This window comes from Onychomys torridus, chromosome 1 (assembly GCF_903995425.1).
Source record: "Onychomys torridus chromosome 1, mOncTor1.1, whole genome shotgun sequence".
Classification (NCBI taxonomy): Eukaryota; Metazoa; Chordata; class Mammalia; order Rodentia; family Cricetidae; genus Onychomys; species Onychomys torridus.
The window spans coordinates 26,428,891-26,451,504 of record NC_050443.1 but is presented as its reverse complement, the minus strand read 5'-3'; the positions used below and the strand labels follow the sequence as shown (position 1 = coordinate 26,451,504).

Here is a 22,614-nt window from a genome sequence, read left to right as displayed (position 1 = left end):
AACATTTTCCTTGCAAGAGACACTAAATACCACGAATGAGTTTTTAAACAAGCCTGAACAGTGGCACAGGCTACCTAGCTCCATGCACTTCTGCCCCTCGCAGACCTCTAGACTTTTTCGCTTTGAGACAGGATCTCTCTACATAGCCCAGATTGGCACAGAACTCACTATATAGACCAGGCTGGCCTTGAACTCTCAAGAGATTTGTTCAACCCTGCCTCCGAGTGCTGGGACTAAAGGAGTGTGCTACCACACCTGGCCCAGAAGCACCCTGATTGCTGTGCCCAGAATTGAACACACTCTAAGTCTGCCCCATTTTTCTGCACCTGTGACATTTTAGAGCACAAATGGAATATTTAAGATTCAAAGACCTAACATGATTTGTTTCTTCACATGTGAAAGCATGGTAAATTGGAAAATGTTATAAAATTTTAAAGGACACAGGACAATAAGCTTTTAAAAAGCCACTGATTGGTCCCAGTGGTAAAGAAATATCAATAACTGAACCGTGCAGCCTGTCAACTACACTCATTCATAACTTGCTCAGGTTCACTGAAAAGCACAAGTCTTTCAGATCTTAAACAGATTCCAGGCCACCAGTGGGTCACACACGACTCCCTCAGTGGCAAATTCCCAGTCTTGGACAGGTGCACACAGGCGAAAGAACACTCATGGAAAAGGCAGAGACAGGATGGAAGAGGCAGGCATTAGTGAAAGTTTCAAGGATGGTGGAATTGTCTGCAGCTGCCCGCAATCCCAGCACTCAAGCCCTGCTCCTGACCATAGACACTGACTCCATCGGCTGCAGACGCACTGGGGTTTTAAGGATGGACACAGTTACTTGTTTCTGGACAGTTTGTAGACATGGAACGTCTTGTTCTGGAATACTCTAGTGAAGTGAGCTGCATAGGAGGGCAGGTTCCTTTTAATCTCCTCACAGAAGCGAGGGTAGTCTGCAGGTCTCAAGTCGGGGTCACTCTCTCCTGGCCCATCCATCTCCTGAAACCAAACCAAACCCAAGTACAACTTGAGTGACAGTGGTGAGACCTCATCCACCCACCCACCCACCCACCCACCCATTCACCCACCCACCCATTCACCCAGGGCCTATGCAACATGCTCTCCTCCCTCCAAAGAGCAAACCAAGGCTGGAAAGGAGAATTCTGTCATGAGATTTGTCACCGTTCATGGCAGATCAGAACCAGAACTCAGATCTCCCTGTGTCCTGGTTGGTCTTTTGTCAACCTGACAAAATGAGACTCATTGAGAAGACAGTTAACTGAGGGACCACCTCCATCAGATCACTCATTGAGAAGACAGACAGTTAACTGAAGGACCGCCTCCATCAGACCACTCATTGAGAAGACAGACAGTTAACTGATGGACTGCCTCCATCAGATCACTCATTGAAAAGACAGTTAACTGAGGGACCGCCTCCATCAGATCACTCATTGAGAAGACAGAACATTAACTGAGGGACCGCCTCCATCAGATCACTCATTGAGAAGACAGAACATTAACTGAGGGACCGTCTCCATCAGACCACCTGTAATCAAGTCTGGAGCATTCTGCTGATTGATGTGGAAGGGACCAGTCTACTGTGCTACCCCTGGGCTGGTGGTCCCGAATTCTATATGAAAGCAGGCTGAGTAAGCTGTGGGGAGCAAACCAATAAAAAGCATCCTTCCATGGCCTCTGTGCCAGCTCCTGCCCTGACTTCCCTTCACAAAGGGCCATAAGCTGTAAATGAAACAAATCCTTTCCCCTTGTCTAGTTAGTGTTTCATTGCTGTGAAGAGACAATATGACCACAACAACTCTTATACAGAAAACGTTCAATTGGCGTGGCGGCTTACAGTTTTGGAGGTTCAGTCCATTATCATCATGGCAGGAGCATGGCTGTGTGCAGGCAGCCGTGGAGCTGGCTACAACTTGATCAGGAGGCAACAGGAAGTGGTCTCAGTGTCACACTGAGGGAAACTTGAGCAAAAGAGACCTCAAAGCCTACTCCCACAGTGACACACTTCTCCAACAAGGTCTCACCTCCTAATAGTGCCACTTCCTTTGAGGGCCATTTTTCTTTCAAACCACCACACCCCTCCAGGTTTCTTTAGCCATGGTATTTATCACAGCCCAGAAAAGCTGACTGAGCCATGCTGTTCCTAGAAGCACATTATCCTGTCTCATGCACAAAAGCTGAAAAATTCTTTATTGATGGGCGTCATTGGTGCACACCTTTAATCCCAGCACTTGGGAGGCAGAGCCAGGTGGATCTCTGTGAGTTCGAGGCCAGCCTGGTCTACAGAGCAAGATCCAGGACAGGCACCAAAACTACACAGAGAAACCCTATCTCGAAAAACCAAACCAACCAACCAACCAAACAAACAAACCCAAAAAAACAAAAAACCACAAAAACAAAAGTTAAACACAGAGAACTACAATAATTGGAGACAATTCCCCAACTCAGATACTGGGTGAGGAAAAGCAACACATGTGCTCACACGCGTTCACACACATGCAGGCGCATGTTCTGCTCAGCCTCGGAAGTCAAGGCAGTCACTGCTTACTACTTTCCTTGGGCAAAAATTTGAGTCTCTAATTCTCACCTTCAGGTTGTTTTCGGATTTAGGCTAGTTTCCACACGCCACTAGTTATCCCACATCCTAAAAGGAACAAAGACCCTGTTTACTGTGACCTGGCTCAGCTCCAAGGGAATGTTCCTTTCTCTAAGGGAGACACAGCTTGTTCTGCTGTGGAGGGCAAGCTTAGCTACCCTGAGACTGTGTGTGGTGATGGACAAGAGGGAGCAGGATGTGTGGGCCACTGAGCCTGGGAAGAAGGGGTGGCCTGCTGCCTGACACTTAAAGATGTGTCAGCAGGATGCTTTGGAGTGGTGCGTTCAGAGGCAGAAGTGTTGTCTGTAGCAGAAAACATAGTCTTCACAAATAAAGTCTATACAGTGCTTCATTATGTAAAACAGCCAAAGGCAGAGAGGTGCTCGAGCTGAGTCAAACTGCAGGCCTGGACCTTCTGTCCCCTAGCCCAGGCCTGCAGTCATTAAAGAGCAGGACTTCTACAAACATCTGACTGTCATTCACGCACGTGGTATGAAGTGATGTACATCATTTGGAATTCATCCTGGATTTCCACCCTCTCTGAAAGCTCCCCGAGACGAAGAAGCAACATGCTCACGTGTCCGTTGGCCACGTCCAGCAAATCACGCAGCCGGCAGCCCCTTTGGTGCCTGCGTTCATAGCAGATGCTATCTTCTAAGATCACAAAGTCAGCGCCAAAGGACCTCAGGAGCGAGTGCACTTCCTCTGGAGACCGTTTTGCGTATATCTGATAAACCTTCAAAATGAGAGAAAACGGGAAAGGGCACATTAGCCTCTCAGTTGCCTGGGAGTTAATGGAAGGGAGGGAACATCCCTAGGGGGCGGTGCTAAAATCTGACACTCAAATCTCCTTGCTGTCCAGGCCACTCTTGTCCTGTCAATCACAGCCTGGAGTAGGAGGGTAGGGAATTCCCAAATGGATACTGTGATTGTTTAATAGGAAGAGGGAACAGAAGTCACATTGAACACATCTAGCTTAGATGTCAAAAAGACCTAGATTCAGAGCCAATAATTTTAAGTTTTGAATACATTTATCAGATTATAATTCTAAGAATTACTAAACATGACTGAGTTAACATGACAAGCATGTTGGTGGTACATGTGTGTCGAAGAGCCCCTGACCTTGGTTGGAGCAGGCCCTCTTGTTTAAAAAAAAAAAAGATTTATTTTATTTATTTTTATTATGTATACAGTGTTCTGCCTACATGCATGCTTACAGGCCAGAAGAGGGCACCAGATCTCATTACAGATGATTGTGAGTCTCCATGTGGTTACTGGGAATTGAACTCAGTACCTCTGGAAGAGCAGTCAGTGCTCTTAACCTCTGAGCCATCTCTCCAGCCCCCAGCCCTCTTGCCTTGTGGCTGTTACACTGTATGCTGAGGCCCAGGAGACCTAGAACTCACCTTCCATCTCAGCTCTTTCCTGGAGTCCAGGGAATTTGCAGTAGTAGCCTTTCCCTGGGGGTGCCCTGCCCTCAAGTCCACCACCACACACCCTGAGCAAACACTGTGAGAGAAGGCAGCTTGGGGCACAGCATGGGGCTGTGAGAAGTACCACTTCCTCTGTGCCCTGAGACCTGACACATGGCTGTATGTGAGGCCTGCTGCACGGTGAGGCACCCACATGGGTAGGTGAGGTGGTAGGGTGATCTGCTCTTATCACCCCTTGGGTCAGCAGGAGGCCTCAGCTGAAGTACACTGAAGGCAGGGACTGGTGTCCCTGGGACATCGGTTTTCAGGGCTTTACAGACGGTACCTCTGAGAGAGGGGGGACACAGCTATCTTTCTGTAGCTGAGTGGAGCTGGCTAACTCCCAATGGAACCTTCTGTCCTTCTACCAAATATGGGGTGACCTGCTAACACTCCAGCCAGATGAGAACCTTTTTGGCTTTTTAATCACATTAGGAAGCAGGCGCTGGAGAGGGCTCAGAGGCTGGAGTGTACACTGCTCGAGCAGAGGATGGGAGTGCAGTTCCCAGCACCCATGCTGGGTGCTTCAAAATTGCCTATAATTCTTGCTCTAGGATCTGACGCCTTTGGCCTCTGTGGGTACCTATATAGTTCACAACCAGCAACCCACCAAAATACTCCATTTATACATAATTAAAATACACCAAAAAAGAAAAGTAGTGGTTAATAGGATCCAGGCACATTAGGAAAAGCCTATAGTCCCAGCACTCAGAAGGCTGAGGCAGGAGGATGACAACTTTGAGGCTAGCCTGGGCAACAAAGTGAGATGATATACATACATACATACATACATACATACATACATACATACATACATACATATGTATGTATATAAAGTGAGCAGTCTGAAACATTCAGCAGTATGAATCTGGGTTGATAAGGACTCGGGTACCAGAGACCTTCCTGTACTGCTGACTGGCATATAAACTGAAGGGACCTGTTAAGAGGCTTGATAAAACCTAAGAACCCAATACACCAGCAGAGACTATATAGAAAAGATACATATCGTTTCCCTCTCTTGACTACTCTATGCACGTTTGTGAAAGACAGGAATGGCCTAAATGATTGAAGAGAACACACCACACCCACATAAAGTATTTACAGCCTTAAACGTGGCCAGGAGGGGCTGTGGTTGTGGCCTGGGAGCAGCCCTCATCTTCATCTGAGGTCCTACTATACAGGAACCATTGCACTGGTACAGTCATCTCCAGAATACAGAGTCAAGAAGAAGGAAGGCAGACTATAGTACTTCTTTGTAAGAAGACAAAGAAAAGACGGGGCTGGAGAGGTGGCTCAGGGCTTAAACCAGGCACAGTTCTTGGCAGAGGACCCAGGTTCAGCTCCCGGCACCCATATTGGAGGCTCATAAGCACTTCTAGCACCAGCTTCAGTGGGGATCTGATGCTGTCTTCTGGCCTCTGTGTGCACTGCACTCAAGGACACACACCCACATACAGATGCATAGAAACACACACACATGCTATCTGTCTCCTCAGAAGGCAGCGGATGGGCAGGATACAGAGATGAGGTGAACATGTTTCAGGCAATTCCTTTCTGTATGCTCTGAACTGTAAACTATGTGGCTGTATTATCTATTTAAACGAACAGCAACAGTAAACACCCCCAACACACACACACACACACACACACACACACACACACACACACACACACACACACCAAAAATGGCCCACTGCTGGTTTATGAGACATGACCAGTATGTCTCCAGTTTCATTCCTTTCCTTCCCAAATCACTAGTTCCAGGGTCCTACATACTGCCTCTTCCCCTATGTCCCAGGATGTTGATCTCCTTAGTCCTTTCCCTACCTAAGAGGAGCATGCGCTGGACCCAGCCCTAAATGGCAGAGTCAGGAGACGCCGGCCGCATGCCCTTAGGCTCTGGCTCCTTCCTAGGCCACAGGCAGGAGGTGTGTAGCATGCATCCCATCATCCTGGCTCAGGGAGACCTGTCCTCTGGCCTCAGTGGCAGCACAGGGCACTGAGAAGTGAGCACATGAAAAGATGGGCCTCACCGCTTGGGTCCGCTCTCTCAGGCTTTTGTCTTCATAGTGTGGGTGGTTGGTTAGGGTCCGTCCCGTGCACAGCTTGACTCCAGCCAGCAGCTGCATGCTCCCAGCGAACACGGCCTTTCTTGGTGTGTTAGAGCTACAAGGTTTCAGAGTGCCGATTAACCCCAACACTACAATTTCCAAGAAGACAATACCTCCCCCCTCAGAATCCCCCAGTTCTGAAGGGAAACATGAAGAATCAGAGTCGGGGGGTCACACAAATGACTTGAACTGACTTACATCCAAGGCATTTTATGCAAACTTTAATTATTTAATTATTTTGAGACAGTCTCAGGATATGTAGCTCTAACCTGCCTGGGCTTCGGGATCTTCCTGTCTCAGCATCAGCCCACTTCCTGTCTGTTTTCTGTTCACTAGAGCAAAGGCTGAGGAGCATCTTGCTCTCCAGTTTGAAGAGTTGGCTTTTATGATGAATGGACTACTTTTGGAAGCAGGCAGTGAGCTCCCGAACCCACAGTCTCTGCAGGAGCTAAACGACAGGGCAGCTGAGAGTAAAGGTAAGACATGAAGAGTGAGTGTCTGGAGAGAAGGCTCAGTGGTTACGGACACCAGCTGCTCTCGAAGGGTACTCAGGCTCAGTTCCCAGTACCCACTCAGGGTCTTACAACCAATTGGAACTCCCAGTCCAGAGGACAGGATTCCCTCTTCTGGCACCATGCATATATATGTGTGTATATATGTGTGTATATGTATGTATATGTGTGTATGTATGTGTACACACACACACACACACACACACACACACACACACACACACACACGCAGACACTCATACACAAAAAAGTAAAAAAACAAATAGTGAGAAGTCAGGAAAACACAGTTGACCGAGACTCAATTTCATAGGGTAGAGGCGCATACAAACAGCACCCAGTATCACTGTAGATGACATCTAAAGAAGAAAGCCTGCAAATAACCCAAGAGCTGGGAAGACACCTCTAAGTAGTAAATCCTTCACACAGAGCGGATGCACATTATTTCTGACATGGGAACATTCTTCCTTTTTAACCTTGACAAAAAAAACAATACATAAAGCCAAAGTTTAAACAGTGTGGGATACTCTAATACTATCTCATGAACTTATTTCCCAATGACCACCAAGCTCCAACTCTGCTTCCTCGTGACTGTGAGGGCAATGATGGAGAACACAGGACATACGGCAAATATGAGGCCCTTCCTTTCCCTCAGCACTGGAGAGAAAGGAGCTTTCTTCTTTTAAATTTTGACACTGAGTCGACGCATAGCCCAAGTTAGCCTTCAAATCACCATCCTCTTGTCTCAGCTCTTGGGTGATGGGATGACAGATGTGTCTGACCAAAAAGAAGAGCCTATAGCTGACTCAGCTCCCTTCTTTCTGGGGAAAGTTGAGAGCTGTTGGGGAGGGGCTCCTCCAGGCCTCTGCCCCAAAGAAGGACCTCCCAGATGCTCACTAGGAACATCCCAAGACATGTTTATCTTTGAGTTAAGAAACAGGAGGATTGCTGGCATGACATCTGCCCTTGATCTCAGCACTCTGGAGACAGGCAGAGGCAGGGGGATCTCTGAGTTCTAGGCCAGCCAACCCTGCACAGTAAGGCCCTGCCTCAAACACAAAACAGAACAAAAGACTAAGTAGAAAAGAAACAGGAGGCTGCTAATCTGTACTAAGACGAAGGTAATCCTGAAGACTCTTTGAAATGTGAAAAGAAAGCCAGAGCAGGCGGCTGCGGTCTTTGGAAAGCAGGCCCGCACCCTGCTCTGCCGCCGCGGTGGCTCTGGACGCCTCCTTGAGTTCCTATCTTCATTCCAACGTAACACTAAGAATACAGCCTGGACGCAGGCCAGCAAAGGCCGATGGGCGTCTGGGGGCAAGACACGCTGTGCTGAGTGATGACACTTACAAATAAATTACTTCTAGAAAATCCGAGGTTTCTTTCTAACCATGACATTCATCGACTGTTGCATTCCAATGAGGCTTCCCGGGTGAGGGGAGGAAAGCGGATAGAATTACAATGAGCGGGGAAGGAATGACAGACACATCATCTGCACCCTCCTTCGCCCTCCCTGAAGTCTAAAACTCTAGCAATGAGCTTGGCTGGCCTGACGGGGTTGTCAGCATTCTAACAAGCAGACTCAGGCATACAGACCAGCTCAACACTTGCTCTGTCCCCCAGATCCACAATTTACAGGAAGTTTGACACTGGTCCCACATGGTCGGAGGAACCGGAGGGTTATGAAGGCATGGGAGGGTTTAAATAAAGGCATGCGTAGGTAGAGAACTTCAATCAAGGCTCACTTAACACTTATCCTGGGCCTTGTCTGTCTTCCTACCCTCCATTTAGAGTTTAAATTTTAGTTATACTCTTAATTTTAGACTGAATCACAGTTGCTAAGGGGAATAAATATGAATGAAAGGCAGAGCCATTATTTTCCCAGGCTAGTCCTCATTCCTCTTGGTTCTTCTCAATGGCATGCGCCATCCCACTGCAATAAACCTACAGTAACGTATCTTCTGCATGACATAGACTAAGAATACACGGCAAAAGGAGCCTGGTTTCCATGTCTGCCAGAGCAGGAGATACAGTTGGCCCCAATTTCATAGTCTTGAAGTGCCAAGCTTCAATAGGTTAATTACTGCTGAACTAATGGACAAACTGAACACTTCAAATAACAGAATTATGTGGCTAGAAGTGATACATGAAATATAAAAGGTTGGGGCTGGAGAGACTGCTCAGAGGTTAAGAGTACCGACTACTCTTCCAGAGGTCCTGAGTTCAATTCCCAGCAACCACATGGTGGCTCACAATCATCTGTAATGAGATCTGGCGCCCTCTTCTGTATACATAATAAATAAATCTAAAAAAAAAAAAAAGAAATATAAAAGGTTTAGGGGTGAGGGGCTGGAGTGGTTAAGAGCACTTCCAGAGGACCCTGGTTCAATTCCCAACACCCACATGGGTATACGTATGTCTCTAACTACAGTTTTGGGGGATCTGATGCCCTCTTCTGGACTCTGAGGGCACTGTATACACAGGGTGCTCATACATATAGGTGGGCAAACACTCATACACATTTAATAAGAGGCTCACCAGCACCTCATTTCTGAACTTAGACAAACACAGGCAACTCTTTCTACCTGATTAAAACAGAAGAAATTCAGCGTGTGCTTTTCAGTTGTGCTGAGAACATTCCACACATAGCAAGCTTCTTGATTGCAGAGAGACTACTTCTAGTGAAAATCTTTTAACGGCAAGTAATTAAAATGTCATCTTTCAACATATTCCCACCTATAGATCCCTTTAATTGCACAAGAAAATTTCCAGGCAACAAAAACGTTGCACTCCAGGATAGACTGGCACATGGCATGAGCAGGCCAGGAGGCTGTCGCAGTCAGCCTGGCTGAAGTAAACATGCTCTCTGGTCACACCTAAAGCCTGTGAAGGGACACAAGATCTGATCTCTGTACCCAGTGTCAGAGAGGGCTGGGGCTACACATCCAGGGACCTGATCTCCACAAAAGGTCCTTGCAGGCTAACATGCCTCTATGCAAATGTAGTTCATTAAAATTTGCTGAGAGTTATGGCACAAGGGTAGAGCTACAGAGCAAGACCTCATCTGGGAGAAAGAAAGGAAGGGGGGGGAGAGGAATAACACACACACACACACACACACACACACACACACACACCACTCAGACACACACACAGACACACACACAGACACACACACACACCACTCACACACACACAGACACACACACAGACACATACACACTCACACACACACCACTCAGACACACACACATACACACACACACACCACTCACACACACAGACACACACACACACACACCACTCAGACACACAGACACACACACCACTCAGACACACACACACACACACACACAGACACACACACAGACACACAGAGACAGACACAGACACACACACACATACACACACACACACACACACACAGAGACAGACACAGAGACACACACACATATACACACACAGACACACACACAGACACACGCACAGACATACACAGACACAAACACACACACAGACACACACACAGACACATACACACACACACACACACACACACACACACACCACTCAGACACACACACAGACATACACACACACACACACACACACCACTCACACACAGACACAGACACACACAGACATACACACACACACACACCACTCATACACACAGACACACACACCACTCAGACACACATACACACACACACAGACATACACACACACACAGACACACACACAGACACAGAGACAGACACAGACACACACACATATACACACACAGACACACACAGACACACAGAGACAGACACAGACACACACACATATACACACACAGACACACACACAGACACACGCACAGACATACACACACAGACACACACTCTCTCTCTCATTCTTTTTCTGACAAGGTCTCTTGTATCCCAAGCTGACCGTCAACTCACTATGTTGCTAAGGATGACCTTGAGCACTCAGAGTTCCTGTCCCCCTCCAAGTGTTAGGAATATAGGGAAGCGCTAGAATGCCAGGCCTGGGTACTCTTGGTTTATAAACTTCCACATTTATTCTATTAGGAAACCTAAATCCAAGCACCTTCTGACCACACTTGTGAAGCTTCTACAAACTGAAGGTGGGTGAAGTAAGAGCATGGGGAACTGCATTGGGGTAGAAAACACCTTTAACCCCAGCACTCAGGAGGCAGAGGCAGGCAGATCTCTGTGAATTCGAGGCCAGCTTGGGCTACAGAGCAAGTTCCAGGACAGCCAGGGCTACACAGAGACACCCTGTTTCTAAAAATCAATCAATCAATCAAAAAAAAAAAAAAAAGCATGGGGAACACAGTCAGCAGGGTGGGCAGAGAGATCCATGCTTTGATGAAGGACAGTGTGATGGACAGCCCCCAGTATTCGCCTGTCCCCTGGTGTCCTGTGTGCGCACAGCTGGTGTTCATGTAGAAGCTACTGAACTGCACCAATCAGCACATAACTTCAGTGTGAGAAGCTTGACAACTTAAAGGCTTCAAAGCTTTCATAGGACTCCTGCCCCTTCAGCCCCCCATGAATACTATCGTATTGAAGGTAATCTCTCAAGAAAACCATGGCTGGGCTCCTTTCAAAGGTGGGACAATCACTAACTCCCACCAAGGTGATGGCCTCCAATGAGTCCTCAGTCAACCTGCAGTTCAGCAGTGAAGCCAGAGCAGGTGTGGTACCCGTCAGTCACGTGCTGTCCCCAGCTGCATGCAGCTTCTCTCCTGGCAGCAAACATATACCCTGTGACCAATCTCCATGGAGCCAAAGTACACAGGAGAAATAGGAGGGCTGAGAGAGCACTAAAGAGGGATATGGTAGCACAGGCCTGTAAGCCTGGCTGTGGGGAGGCTGAGGCAGGAGGCTCAAAGTTCAAGGCTTAGATTGGGCTACAGCAAGCTCAAGGCCAGCCTGTGCAACTTTGTGAGACCCTCGCTCAAAATAAAAAGTAAAAAGAGGTCTGGAGATGGTACTCAGCAGTTGACTGATGCTTACCTGGTATGTGTGAAGCCCTAGGTTCAACCTCTAGTACTAAAAAACAATAAGAATATTAAATGTACTCCCTTATAAGGGAGACTCGAAGCCTGCCGACCACAGCTGATTTGAATGTTGATTTAAACAAACATATTTTGTGTCTAAATAGACCCTACTTTGGCATACATTCATCATCACTTAGGCTTAATTTACAAACATGCCAAGCAGCTATTTTTTTTTACCAAAAAAAAAAAAGATCGTTTCAATTTGAGGAATTTTCAGGGAAAACAGGCAAGATTAGATGACAATGTAACAAAGCAGTATTTTTAGAACAATACGAATCTTTGAGTTGCTGAGAATGAGATCAAGAAGAAAGAAGCCAACCAGCTAGTAAGTCAAAGTACTTGAGTATGCCGCAAAGACGCTATTAGCTGAAGGGGCTCTAACATGCCAAGGCCAGTCCCCAGCAGGGAGGAGCCACAGCCTCCTTTATCCCACAATATCATCTCACCCATACTTCTGCAGAGCTAGAGCTATTGCTTTAGAGATGTTTTTTGAGGGGAAAACATGAAAATAATAAATGTTGGGTTGGAGATAGTCAGAGAAGTCCGGGCTCTGCTGCAATCGTCTGGACTATAATTAGCTTCTGCAAGCGATGGAACAGAGGTGGAGATGGTAAGGGTGTCCCAGGGACAGCAGAGCTGCCATCTGTAAGACACAGCCTATGGCACTACCTTCAACAAGGGCATCTGAAAAATACAGAGGACCAGTGCTGGAGAAGAGGCTCAGGGCTAAGACAGAGGACTTGAGCTCAGTTCCCAGCCCCCATGGTGGGTGGCTCACAATGCCCTACTGTAGTGGGTAGCCATTCCAGCTTTGACCTGGAAGTTCCAACCCCCATTGAGGCTTCGGTAACTGTCATGCCTACAAGGTGGGGCCGAGAGAGGACCCTGAAGACCAAGATCCAGATGCTCGGTCTCTCTTGGTTCCTGGACCCTGGACGATGGAGGTAGACCGAGCAGAGTTCTCCAGAGAAGACCACCAGACTGCGCCACACCTTTGCCAGACCCTGCAACCTACCTATCCCTTCATTTGTAAGTTACGCCACAAAATAAACCTCCCTTTTAACTACGTGGAGTGGATGTAAGGATTCTGTCCTTAATTACATCATCAGCCTGGGACCTCGGGCCATCCTAAAAAGTGGACAGGCTCTCTGTGTGCCTCCTTTTCTCTTCCTGCTCTCTTCCCTCCACCCTGTCTCTCTGTTTTTCTCCCCCTCCCCCCCTCTCTTTCCCTCTCTCCCAATAAAGCTCTAGAAAGGTAACCATGGCTCGTGATTCTTCTGCCAACCAGCACTCTCCTCCATCGTCATGGCCGCCACGGGCGGTAGCCAGCCACCAGCAGCGCCGATTTAACCAACAGTGGCCTTAATAATTTCATCAATACCCTACAACTTTAGCTCTAGGGGATGACACCCTTTCTAGAGTCTGTGGAGACCCCCATATAAGCACACATCCCCACATGCACATAACAAAGATAAAATAAATCCTTAAAAAATATAGACAGAGAGGACCAGCCTCACTTCCAGATATTTATCTAATCAATTAGTTAGTACAAAAGGAATTAGCTTTTCTTTATATTTATATTTATATTTACAATAAATACTGAAAGAGTTGTTTACTCCAATATTACCCATCATGATTTAAAGTTAATAAATAAGGGCAAAGTGCTGTTCCTCTCCCCCCAGAAACATGTCACAAATTACACTCCTGTTCAGTCAAATCCAGTTGGACACTGAGACCAAAGCCACACAGATACTTAGACTTAAGTCTCTATAAAACCCATGCATGGTGCTCAGGAGACCCAGGCAGCAAGCAGTTGCCATCTCTTCACCTGAAGCAGCACTAACTGGTATGGCCAGTAAGCACTAATTGAGGCAGCGACCCACGAGGCTGCTGCTAAAATCCTAAGTGATGGAGACAGTGGATGACGCCTTCAAGACTAATGTGTGTGCCAGACAGGTGACTCCTGCTTTTAAAGCAGGAGCGCTCGTTCTACAGAGCATGGGCATGCTGTCAGGTACAGAAGTTTGTCTTTGCCAGTGAGAGTCAGGGTTTCTGAACAAAACTTTGAAACACAAGTTTCATTCTGAGGCTGGAGGCTGAGGTAAAGCAACCATGTTCAGGCAAAAAAAAAAAAAGAGAGAGCAATAGCATGCTAGTGCATTCCGATGTTATATTGAAAATCTTCTCTATGGGCTGGAGAGGTGGCTTAGTAGTTAAGAGCACTGGCTGCTCTTCTAGAGGACCTAGGTTCAATTCCCTGCCCCCCACGTGATGGCTCAGAACCATCGACAGCACCAGACACACATGCAGACAAAACACCCATCCATGTAAAAATACAATTAAAATGATTTTAAAAAGGAAAATGTTTGCTGGGTGGTGGTGGTGGTGGTGCAGACTTTTAATCCCAGCACTTGGGTGGCAGAGGCAAGCGGATCTCTGAGTTAGAGGACAGCCTGGTCTACACAGGGAGTTCCAGGACAGCCAGGACTACATAGAGAAACCCTGTTTTGGGGGTGGGGAGGGAAGGGGAGAAAAAAAAAAGAAAAGTGTTTTATTTTTTAGTTAATTAATTTTTAAAATTTGAAACAGGGTCTCTCTCTGTAGCCCTGGCTATCCTAGAACTCTCTGTGTAGACCAGGTTAGCCTTGATCTCAGATATCCACCCGCCTCTACCTCCCTAGTGCTGGAATTAAAGGCATACACCACTATGCTGGGCTAAGGAAAATGTTTTAAACAAAAATAAATAAATTTTTCTGTAAAGTAAAAATGTAAGCAGTGTGAATAGTTTGATGAAGCCTGAAGTGAGCTTTAATTTAAAACTTCAAGGAAAGGACACTTTCATGTGTATGTCAGTATTACCAGCAAATCTGAACAGTATTCAGATAAATAATAAAGATAAAATCAGCAAAAAGTAGAAACTAAGCTTTAATGAGAGTTAAATAAAGTAAAAGGTGTTGTATTTGTTTTTAAACGTGTGAGTATACCCATGTGGGGTGTGTGCATGTGAATTCAGCTGCTTGCAAGGCCAGGGGGAGGGTCAGAGGGAGGTCAGAGGTTCTGAAACTAGAGCCAGGTGGTTGTGAACTACGAGGTATAGGTGTTGGGAACTGAATTTGGGTCTTCTGCATGAACAATGAGTGCATGCTCTCAACTTCTGAGCCTCATGGGTAAATAAAATCCCAGTCTCTCTTCTGTCAGCGTTAGGAGTTTATTTTCTGATCCTGTTTTCCACTTCAAATGAGTACTTCCTCCCCCTCGGGATATAGCTGCAGAGAAACTTCTGTTGTTTAGAGACAGGGTCTCACTATGTGGCCTAGACTGGTTTGAATTCACGGCCTCTGCCTCAGTGCTGGGGTCACAGGTGTGTGACATTGCACCCAGCTAGGAAGAGTTTCTTCCAAATTCAGAGTATTAAAGAAAAGTTTGATTTAAAAAAAGATGTTTCTTCACACTTAGAAAATAAACAATTCTCTCCCCGAGACGAATGAGGTCTACAGTTGACTACAGAAAGGCATTCTGTTTGAACTTGAGGAGTTCCTCTCACCTAATCCAGTCCATGAGTTCCACTGTATCTGGGTCATAGAATTCTTTCAACTCTGAGAGTTCATCCATCATTCCTGGCCAGGTCTGAAATGAAAAACAAAAACGAACCCCTGTAACTGTCACCAAGAGTAAACAACAGAGACAGAGAAATTGTGTATCATGCACTCAGGAGCCAAACAGAAATGGCAATTGGAACCAGAACCGCTTTACCTTGCAAAGTTCCAGAATCATCCCTGCTGAAGCAAATGGAGTCTGAGGCTCTCTTAGCTTTTACATATAGACTTTTATGTTGCCTTGAAAAGAAAAGGTTACTGTTGGACCTGGAGAGATGGCTCAGTGACTAAGAACATTTGCTGCTTTTGCAGGTGGAATCTGGGTTCAGTTCTCATCACCCACATGGTAGGTCACAGCGACTGCAACGCCAGTTCCAGAGGATCTGCAGCCCTCTTCTGGCCTCTGTGGGTGTTGTGAGCGTGCACGCACGCAAAAGGCTTCCAAAGCAGAATACCACCCTGTCCTCACCTAACTCACAAGGCAGATGGCGCAGCAGGGAACATCACCGTCATATCTGATTCTCAGGATGGAAACTGACTTGGGGAGGCCCAAAGCAGCAGAGCTGTGCCTCAGAGCCTGCTTCTAAACAGGTTCTCAACGAGCCCCTGCTATTTAGCATCATGACTCTACTGTGCTGCTAGAATGCTGGGCAAATGGCTTGACACACATTAACACAAACACTGCCACAGGGGAAAAATGGTTGGAAACTGGACTCTCCAGGAGTGTCTAATGTACTGGACTTCGTTATTTATGCCACTGGTCAACTCATGTCACTTAGGGTTAGACAATGTAAACATAACACTCCTCTCCATCACTGATCTAGTCCAATAGTCAATTAAATCTTAATAATTATTCTCAGATGATGGTGGAGCAAGAGCCACTTCCTCCATTAATCTTATTTTTGTTGTTTTGAGACAGAGTCTTACAATGTAGCCCAGGTTAGCCTAAACTCCTGACTCACTCTAAGTGTTTTAGACATCAAATGTGCTGTCCTTGGTACTTGACAATCAACAAAATACCAACATTTATCTAATAAAATAATTCAATTATTTTGGTATATCTGTGAATTCAATGGGTACTGGATATTTTTCTAATTTTAAAATTGCTGACACTGAATGAATGTTAAACATCTAGTGTGTCCTGAGGGAAACTTCTTAAATAATATGCAAATAAAAACTAAATGTCACCTTTTAACAGAATGCAATAGATTAGCTGGGATTTCACAATCCAATAAGCTAGTTGAGACCAGAGTAAATGCTATTAATCTCTGGTTCTGAGGAGCCTAGCATATGCTTTTCCCTTTGAATGGGATTATCCTAGAAGAAAGAACCCACATTATAACTGCCAGCGAAACTCAAGCCAGGCTTCGTTCAAATAGCTACATCACTGACAGAAAAGCTTAATAGTTGGCACAGATGGAAAAGAGTCTTAGTGTCAGGGAAAAACTCCTAATGTCTATATTGTTCATTTTCTCTCTGATTTTATTACATATATATATATATTTTTTGAGACAAGGTTTCTCTGTGTAGCCCTGGCTGTCCTGGATCTAGCTCTGTAGACCAGGCTGGCCTCGAACTCACAGAGAAATCAGCCTCTGCTGGGATTGAAGTCATATGCTACAGTGCCTTGCTTTACTTTGTGTATTTGAGATAAAGTAGCTCAAGGATTTTGTACAGTGTGGGTAGAAGTTTCCTGCTATTTGCCCAAGGCCTGAGCAATAGTCTTGAGAAACTCATCAAAATCCCAATTCTCTCACCCCAGGACCCCTGCTGGCTGCGGCTGGAGTGCAGCCTTCCCAGTTCTCCCACTGGCCCCCACAGCAGTGGTTCTGGAGAGGAAGGGACTTTGCTCCCACCAGGCAGGGCTTGGTATAGCAACGTGTAGGGCAATGACTGGCTGTTACAGGAGAGGAACCATCAGCACTACAGGATGCAGAAGGTAGGCCCTTTGCTATACCGTCCGCAGTCAGCGCCCGTGACATGGTTATCCGTGAGAAAGTCCTAGTGCAGAGCAGCAGGTCTCACAAACCCGATGCTGTCCGAATCGTCACCAAGGCTGAGCAGGAGCTTCTGACTCGGTGGGTCTGGAGTACAATGCACATCTTGAATTTCCTGGTTCACTGCTGCTGATGCTTCTGCCTGCCTGAGGACCACGTTTAAAAGCCAAAGCTCTGGAGCATGCTTTATTTGCTCTCTAAACCCTTCCTCAATCTTATCACCAAGTCCTTAGCCAGCTTAAAAAAATTCATCAAATTTCTACAGGCAGTGGAGAATTCAACCTACACCCACACCCCACACCCCTACACATAGGCACACATATACAGGTAGACCCAAACACATGCATACAGACAGGCGTACATACACACGCATGTGCATATGCATCTATACACACACAGACACAGAGTCAGTCCTTGCTCCACACTGTCCTGTTTCCACAGCTGTAGTGACAGACCAATGCTGAGCTTGCAGGGGCTTAACCCTCTAGTTCCATGTTAAGGTGAAGCTGCCAAGCTGCTCATTAAACAGTTACCTTGTTTTCACTTATTTACATCCAAGAATAAAATTCTGGAGGCTGGTGGGTGCTGCCTGTAATGGCAGCTGTTCTGATAGGACACAGAGTATCAGGTGCAGTTCCCAAGGGTAAAGTCTTCTTTACAATCACTCATGTTACAGTAGAACATACAGTAGGCCCGTCTCTCCACAGCAACCTCCAGTCCACTGCTCTAACTTAAAATGCACATACAAATATCAAAAGTGTGTTGGTTTTGTTTGAGTTTGAGTTTGGTTTTGGTTTAAGAAAGGGCAAGAGAGCTGGATGATGGTGCACACCTTTAATCCCAGCACTCGGGGACGGACGGACAGACAGACAGACAGACAGACACACAGACACACACACACACACACACACACACACACACACACAGCCAGGCGGATCTCTTTGAGTGCGAGGCCAGCCTGGTCTACCAGAGTGAACTCCAGGACAGCCAGGGCTACAGAGAAACCTTGTCTCAAAAAAAAAACCAAAAAAAACCCAAAAAACAAAAATCCATGAAAAGAGAGAGGGAGGGAGGGAGGGAGGGAGGGAGAAGAGGAGGAGGAGGAGGAGGAGGAGGAGGAGAGGGGAGAGGGGAGGAGAGAGAGAAAGGGCGAGAGTTCAGTTGGATTAAGTATTCTGTGTCATTTTCCCAGGTGATAATTCAAGGCCTATAAATCTCAAAGACATAAAAACTGAATCACCAAGTGGGAAAATGATCGATGACAGTGTCTCTGAGGGGTGCCCTGGCCCTTTCAAGTCAGGTAAAGGAGACGAGACAGCTTTCTCCGCGTCACTACAGTGTCTCTGGGTTGGAGAGGGTCCATCTTTCTGCCCTTGTCTTGTTTTGTCTGGGTCTCACTGGCTCTGAAGGATGGATGCCCCCAACCCAGACTCTCAGCGTTGAGATTACTGTCGGGTACCACCACACCTGGCCCCAGAAACGAACTACAGTGTTTATTCCATGTGTTCAGCTCCCGTGAAAGCATTTAATGAAATGTACAGGTTAACGTCGGTGGTATATCAGGCTGGAGAGATGGCCAGAGGTTAAGAGCACTGCTTGCTCTTCCAGAGGTCCTGAGTTCAATTCCCAGGAACCACATGGTAGCTCACAACCATCTGTAATAAGATCTGGCGCCCTCTTCTGTACACATAATAAATAAATAAATCTTAAAAACAAAACAAAACAAAACTCTCTCTCTACATAAACCAATTTTCCCTGACTTATTTGTTTCAAAATAGGTCTGAAAACATTTTCAGAATCTGCCTCCAGTAAGAGCTGAAACTAAAGGAATGGCTTTTTCTAAGTTTTTTTTTTTCCCTCCCTCTTTTCTGAATGGCTTTTGTACTATAAGGCTTGACCTCTAAAAATCCCACGTTTTTAAAGACCATTTTTCCTATCAATGGCCACTCAATAAGATTCAAAGGAAGTCTTTACCGATGCCACAAGCCCCCTGCTTCCACACAAGAAATGAGTGAGTCGGCCTTACCTTACAGCACAGGTACAGCAGGGTAACTATGGGCACCAAATACCGCATGACCCAGATCTGTGGACAAAGACTCTGTTAACATCACATCTCTCTGGACTCTTAGGCCTCCCAGTCTGGCTTTGTTCACACACACCGTTTGAAGACAGCAACAAAATCTAACGAACTGAACGAAATGTCAGTCTCCAGTCTGTCAAACTGAGCGGAGTGAGGCACCCTGCCACCTAATGAATGCAGAGGGCAGAGCGGTTCATGGCTACAGGCTGCTCAGCTCTATCATGGAGATGCCAGTAAATTATCTTTAGGAAAATGGCTTATAATAATGATTGCAATTCTGGACAATGGAACTATTGAAAAGTTTTAATTTTGCTTTTTTTTTTTTAAATGCATTCCTAAATTCTGTGTATAGTGAACATATCTGACATGTAGAAATGTAAGTGACTTAAAAATATAATTGACAGGACCAGGCAGTGGTGGCGCACGCCTTTAATCCCAGCACTTGGGAGGCCGAGGCAGGTGGATTTCTGTGAGTTCAAGGCTGGTCTGGTCTACAGAGCAAGTTCTAGGACAGTTAGGGCTATACAAGAGAAACCCTGTCTCGAAAACAAAACAACAATAATCCAGATTTTGTATCTACTCTACGAGACACCGGGCACCTACTGAAGCTCTGACAGGGAAGAAGCTCTACTGCTCACTTCCACCTGGACGGACAGAGGACAGCACTGACCCTCTTTGGGTTCCACAGATGAACCAGCCTCAGGAGCAACTCCCAGATCTCAGAGCTGCACAGGCCAAATGATGCGAACACACACATATGGGAGGTCCACAGGTACTTCATCCTGAAACGGCAGAGAGAGGGATGTCAGCAGAGCCTGCTGTGTGAGCGTCTGCTCAGTGCAAGCAAGCCAGGGAGCCGGGGAGGGAAGCTCCCACACACGACTGTCCTGTCAATCTGCAGAGAAGCTGGAGGGTTACTAATGCATTCCATCACTTTCTAGGAGCACTCATGTAAGTAAGCCATTGGAGAATGTTTGCAACCAAGGAAGACACTGGCAGTGATATTTCACAGAGGGAAGAGAATACAGAAGGGCAGATGTATGGGGACAGAATCATCAACAAAGGTGATGCCAGGTTCTGAATCCTGCTGCTAGACAACATCAATTAAAGAGCCATCAAGTTAAATCAAATAAATCAGCTGAGATGGAAGTACCTCATTGTACTCAGTGCCAGGACCCCAAACAGAATGGTGTGGATTAAGTTGTAAGCGGCTTCTGGTTTCAGGTCAACCACACACTTTCTTGTCTGACCCATGGGCTGCGGACTTGCGGAATCACTGGAGAAAACAGCAAATGAGCAACATCAAAGCCAGATGTGTAACTCTGATTTAGGTGGACCTTGTTATTTCCCCTACAAGGGAATGAATCAGCATCCATCAGTGTGGAATTTGAGACTTGATGTCATAATATAAATGCATCAGCAATTAAGCAACTGTAATTCCACAGAAGATTTTAAATAGAAATGTAAACAGATTCAATTCTTTCAAGAACAACAGGAACAAATCCTCTGGAGATGCCTGAACTGGGAGAGCTCTAAATTTGAGGCCAAGGCCAGCCTAGTCTACAGAATGAGTTTGAGGCCAGCCTGATCTACAGAATGAGCTCCAGGGCAGCCAGGACTATACAGAGAAACCCTGTCTTGGAAAATAAAAATGAAAAATATATATGTATATGTACACATATATTTATTTATCTATGAATTTTGAATTCAGTCAATGGATCAAGGGGCATTTTACCTACCAATGCATCATTATTTATACCCAATAGATGACTGTTACTATTATTTAAAAGATACTCCAGTTACACAATGGGACAGTGTGAATGGTAGTTAAACACCCAGTAGAAAAAAAACACTGACTCTTAATATCATTTAACTGTGTCCTTATTTATCCATTTATCTTTACTTGTTTATTTTTTAACGGGGTCTCATTACGTAGCTCCACCTGCATTTGAACTCTGTTAGTTCTCCTGCTTTGGTTTCAGAGTGCTGGGATTACAGCTGTGCACCACCAGGTCCAGCTGCAGGAACTGTTTCTTGCTCCTTTTTGTTTTTATTTTATATGTACAGGTGTTTTGTCTGCATGTATGTGTGTGCACCATGTGTGTGTGTCTGGGACCCTTGGAATCCAAAAGAGGGCAATGGATCTTCTGGGATTGGCCGTGAGCCACCATGTGCGCACTGGGAATCGAATCAGTGCTTTTAACTTCTGACCAATTTCTCTGGCCCCAGTTTTAAAACATTTAAAAAGGAAATTAGAGATTGGCTAATTTCTAATTGGAGAGATGGCTCAGTGGTTAAGAGCACTGGCTGCTCTTCCAGAGGATCTGGGTTCAATTCCCAGTACCCACATGGCAGCTCACAACTGTCTGTAACTCCAGTTCCAGAGGACCTAACACCCTCTTCTAGCCTCTGAGAGTGCTGTTAGCATGTTAAATAGGCATAATACACATACAAATTAAATAAAAGTAAATAAACATTTAGAAAAAGAATCACCCTTTGACTTCTTTAATTAACATAGTGGTTTTCCTTGAAAACCTCTTGAAACTTCTAACAGATAGATGAGGACCATCTAATGCTCTAGTTCTTAACCTGTGGGCCACAAGCCCTTTGGGGGGTCCATTGACCCTTTCACGGGGGTTGCATCTCAGATATCTTGCATATCAGATATTTACATTATGATTCGTAATAGGAACAAAATTAGTTATGAAGAAAATAACTTTATGATCAGGATCACCACAACATGAGGAACAGTATTAAAGGGTCTCAGCATTAGGAAGGTTGAGAACCACTGCTCTATTGCCTTCACTTACAACCACATAGCAAGCCAGCCTCCAGACGGAGCCCCCAGACTCATGGTAACCTCAGCAGACTCTGCCCTTGCTCTGGACACAGTCTTGGGTCCTGTCCTGTCTCCACACCGGTGTCTCTTTAGTCACACTAATTGTAACATCTAGAACTCTCCTGTCCTGGGTGCTGAGGCCTTTCCTGAGCCAGTTCACAACAGATGAAGCATTTTCACAGTTCCTTTCTCAAGAAGATTTCTATCTATGTGTCTGTGTGTGAGGTCCCCTGGAACTGGCATCACAGGAGGCTGTGAGCCACCTAACACTGGTGCTGAGAACTCAGGTCTTCTGGAAGAGCAGCAACCGCTCGAATCCACTGAGCCA

The 22,614-nt window shown here is 46.0% G+C and overlaps 1 protein-coding gene across 1 annotated transcript in view; it reads right to left on the bottom strand.

Annotated features, from left to right (window-relative positions):
- Positions 1-212: 212 nt before the first annotated feature.
- The window catches only part of Dpy19l3 (dpy-19 like C-mannosyltransferase 3), a 70,804-nt gene continuing 48,402 nt past the window's right edge, over positions 213-22,614 (bottom strand). The window contains exons 13-19 of the mRNA XM_036203989.1: positions 20,601-20,723; positions 20,118-20,229; positions 19,394-19,450; positions 15,319-15,401; positions 6,120-6,252; positions 3,192-3,350; positions 213-999 (exon numbers count right to left, since the gene is read on the bottom strand). Of these exons, the coding sequence (XP_036059882.1) occupies positions 838-999; positions 3,192-3,350; positions 6,120-6,252; positions 15,319-15,401; positions 19,394-19,450; positions 20,118-20,229; positions 20,601-20,723 (829 nt within the window). The 3' untranslated portion in view covers positions 213-837. The remainder of the gene's footprint in view (positions 1,000-3,191; positions 3,351-6,119; positions 6,253-15,318; positions 15,402-19,393; positions 19,451-20,117; positions 20,230-20,600; positions 20,724-22,614) is intronic.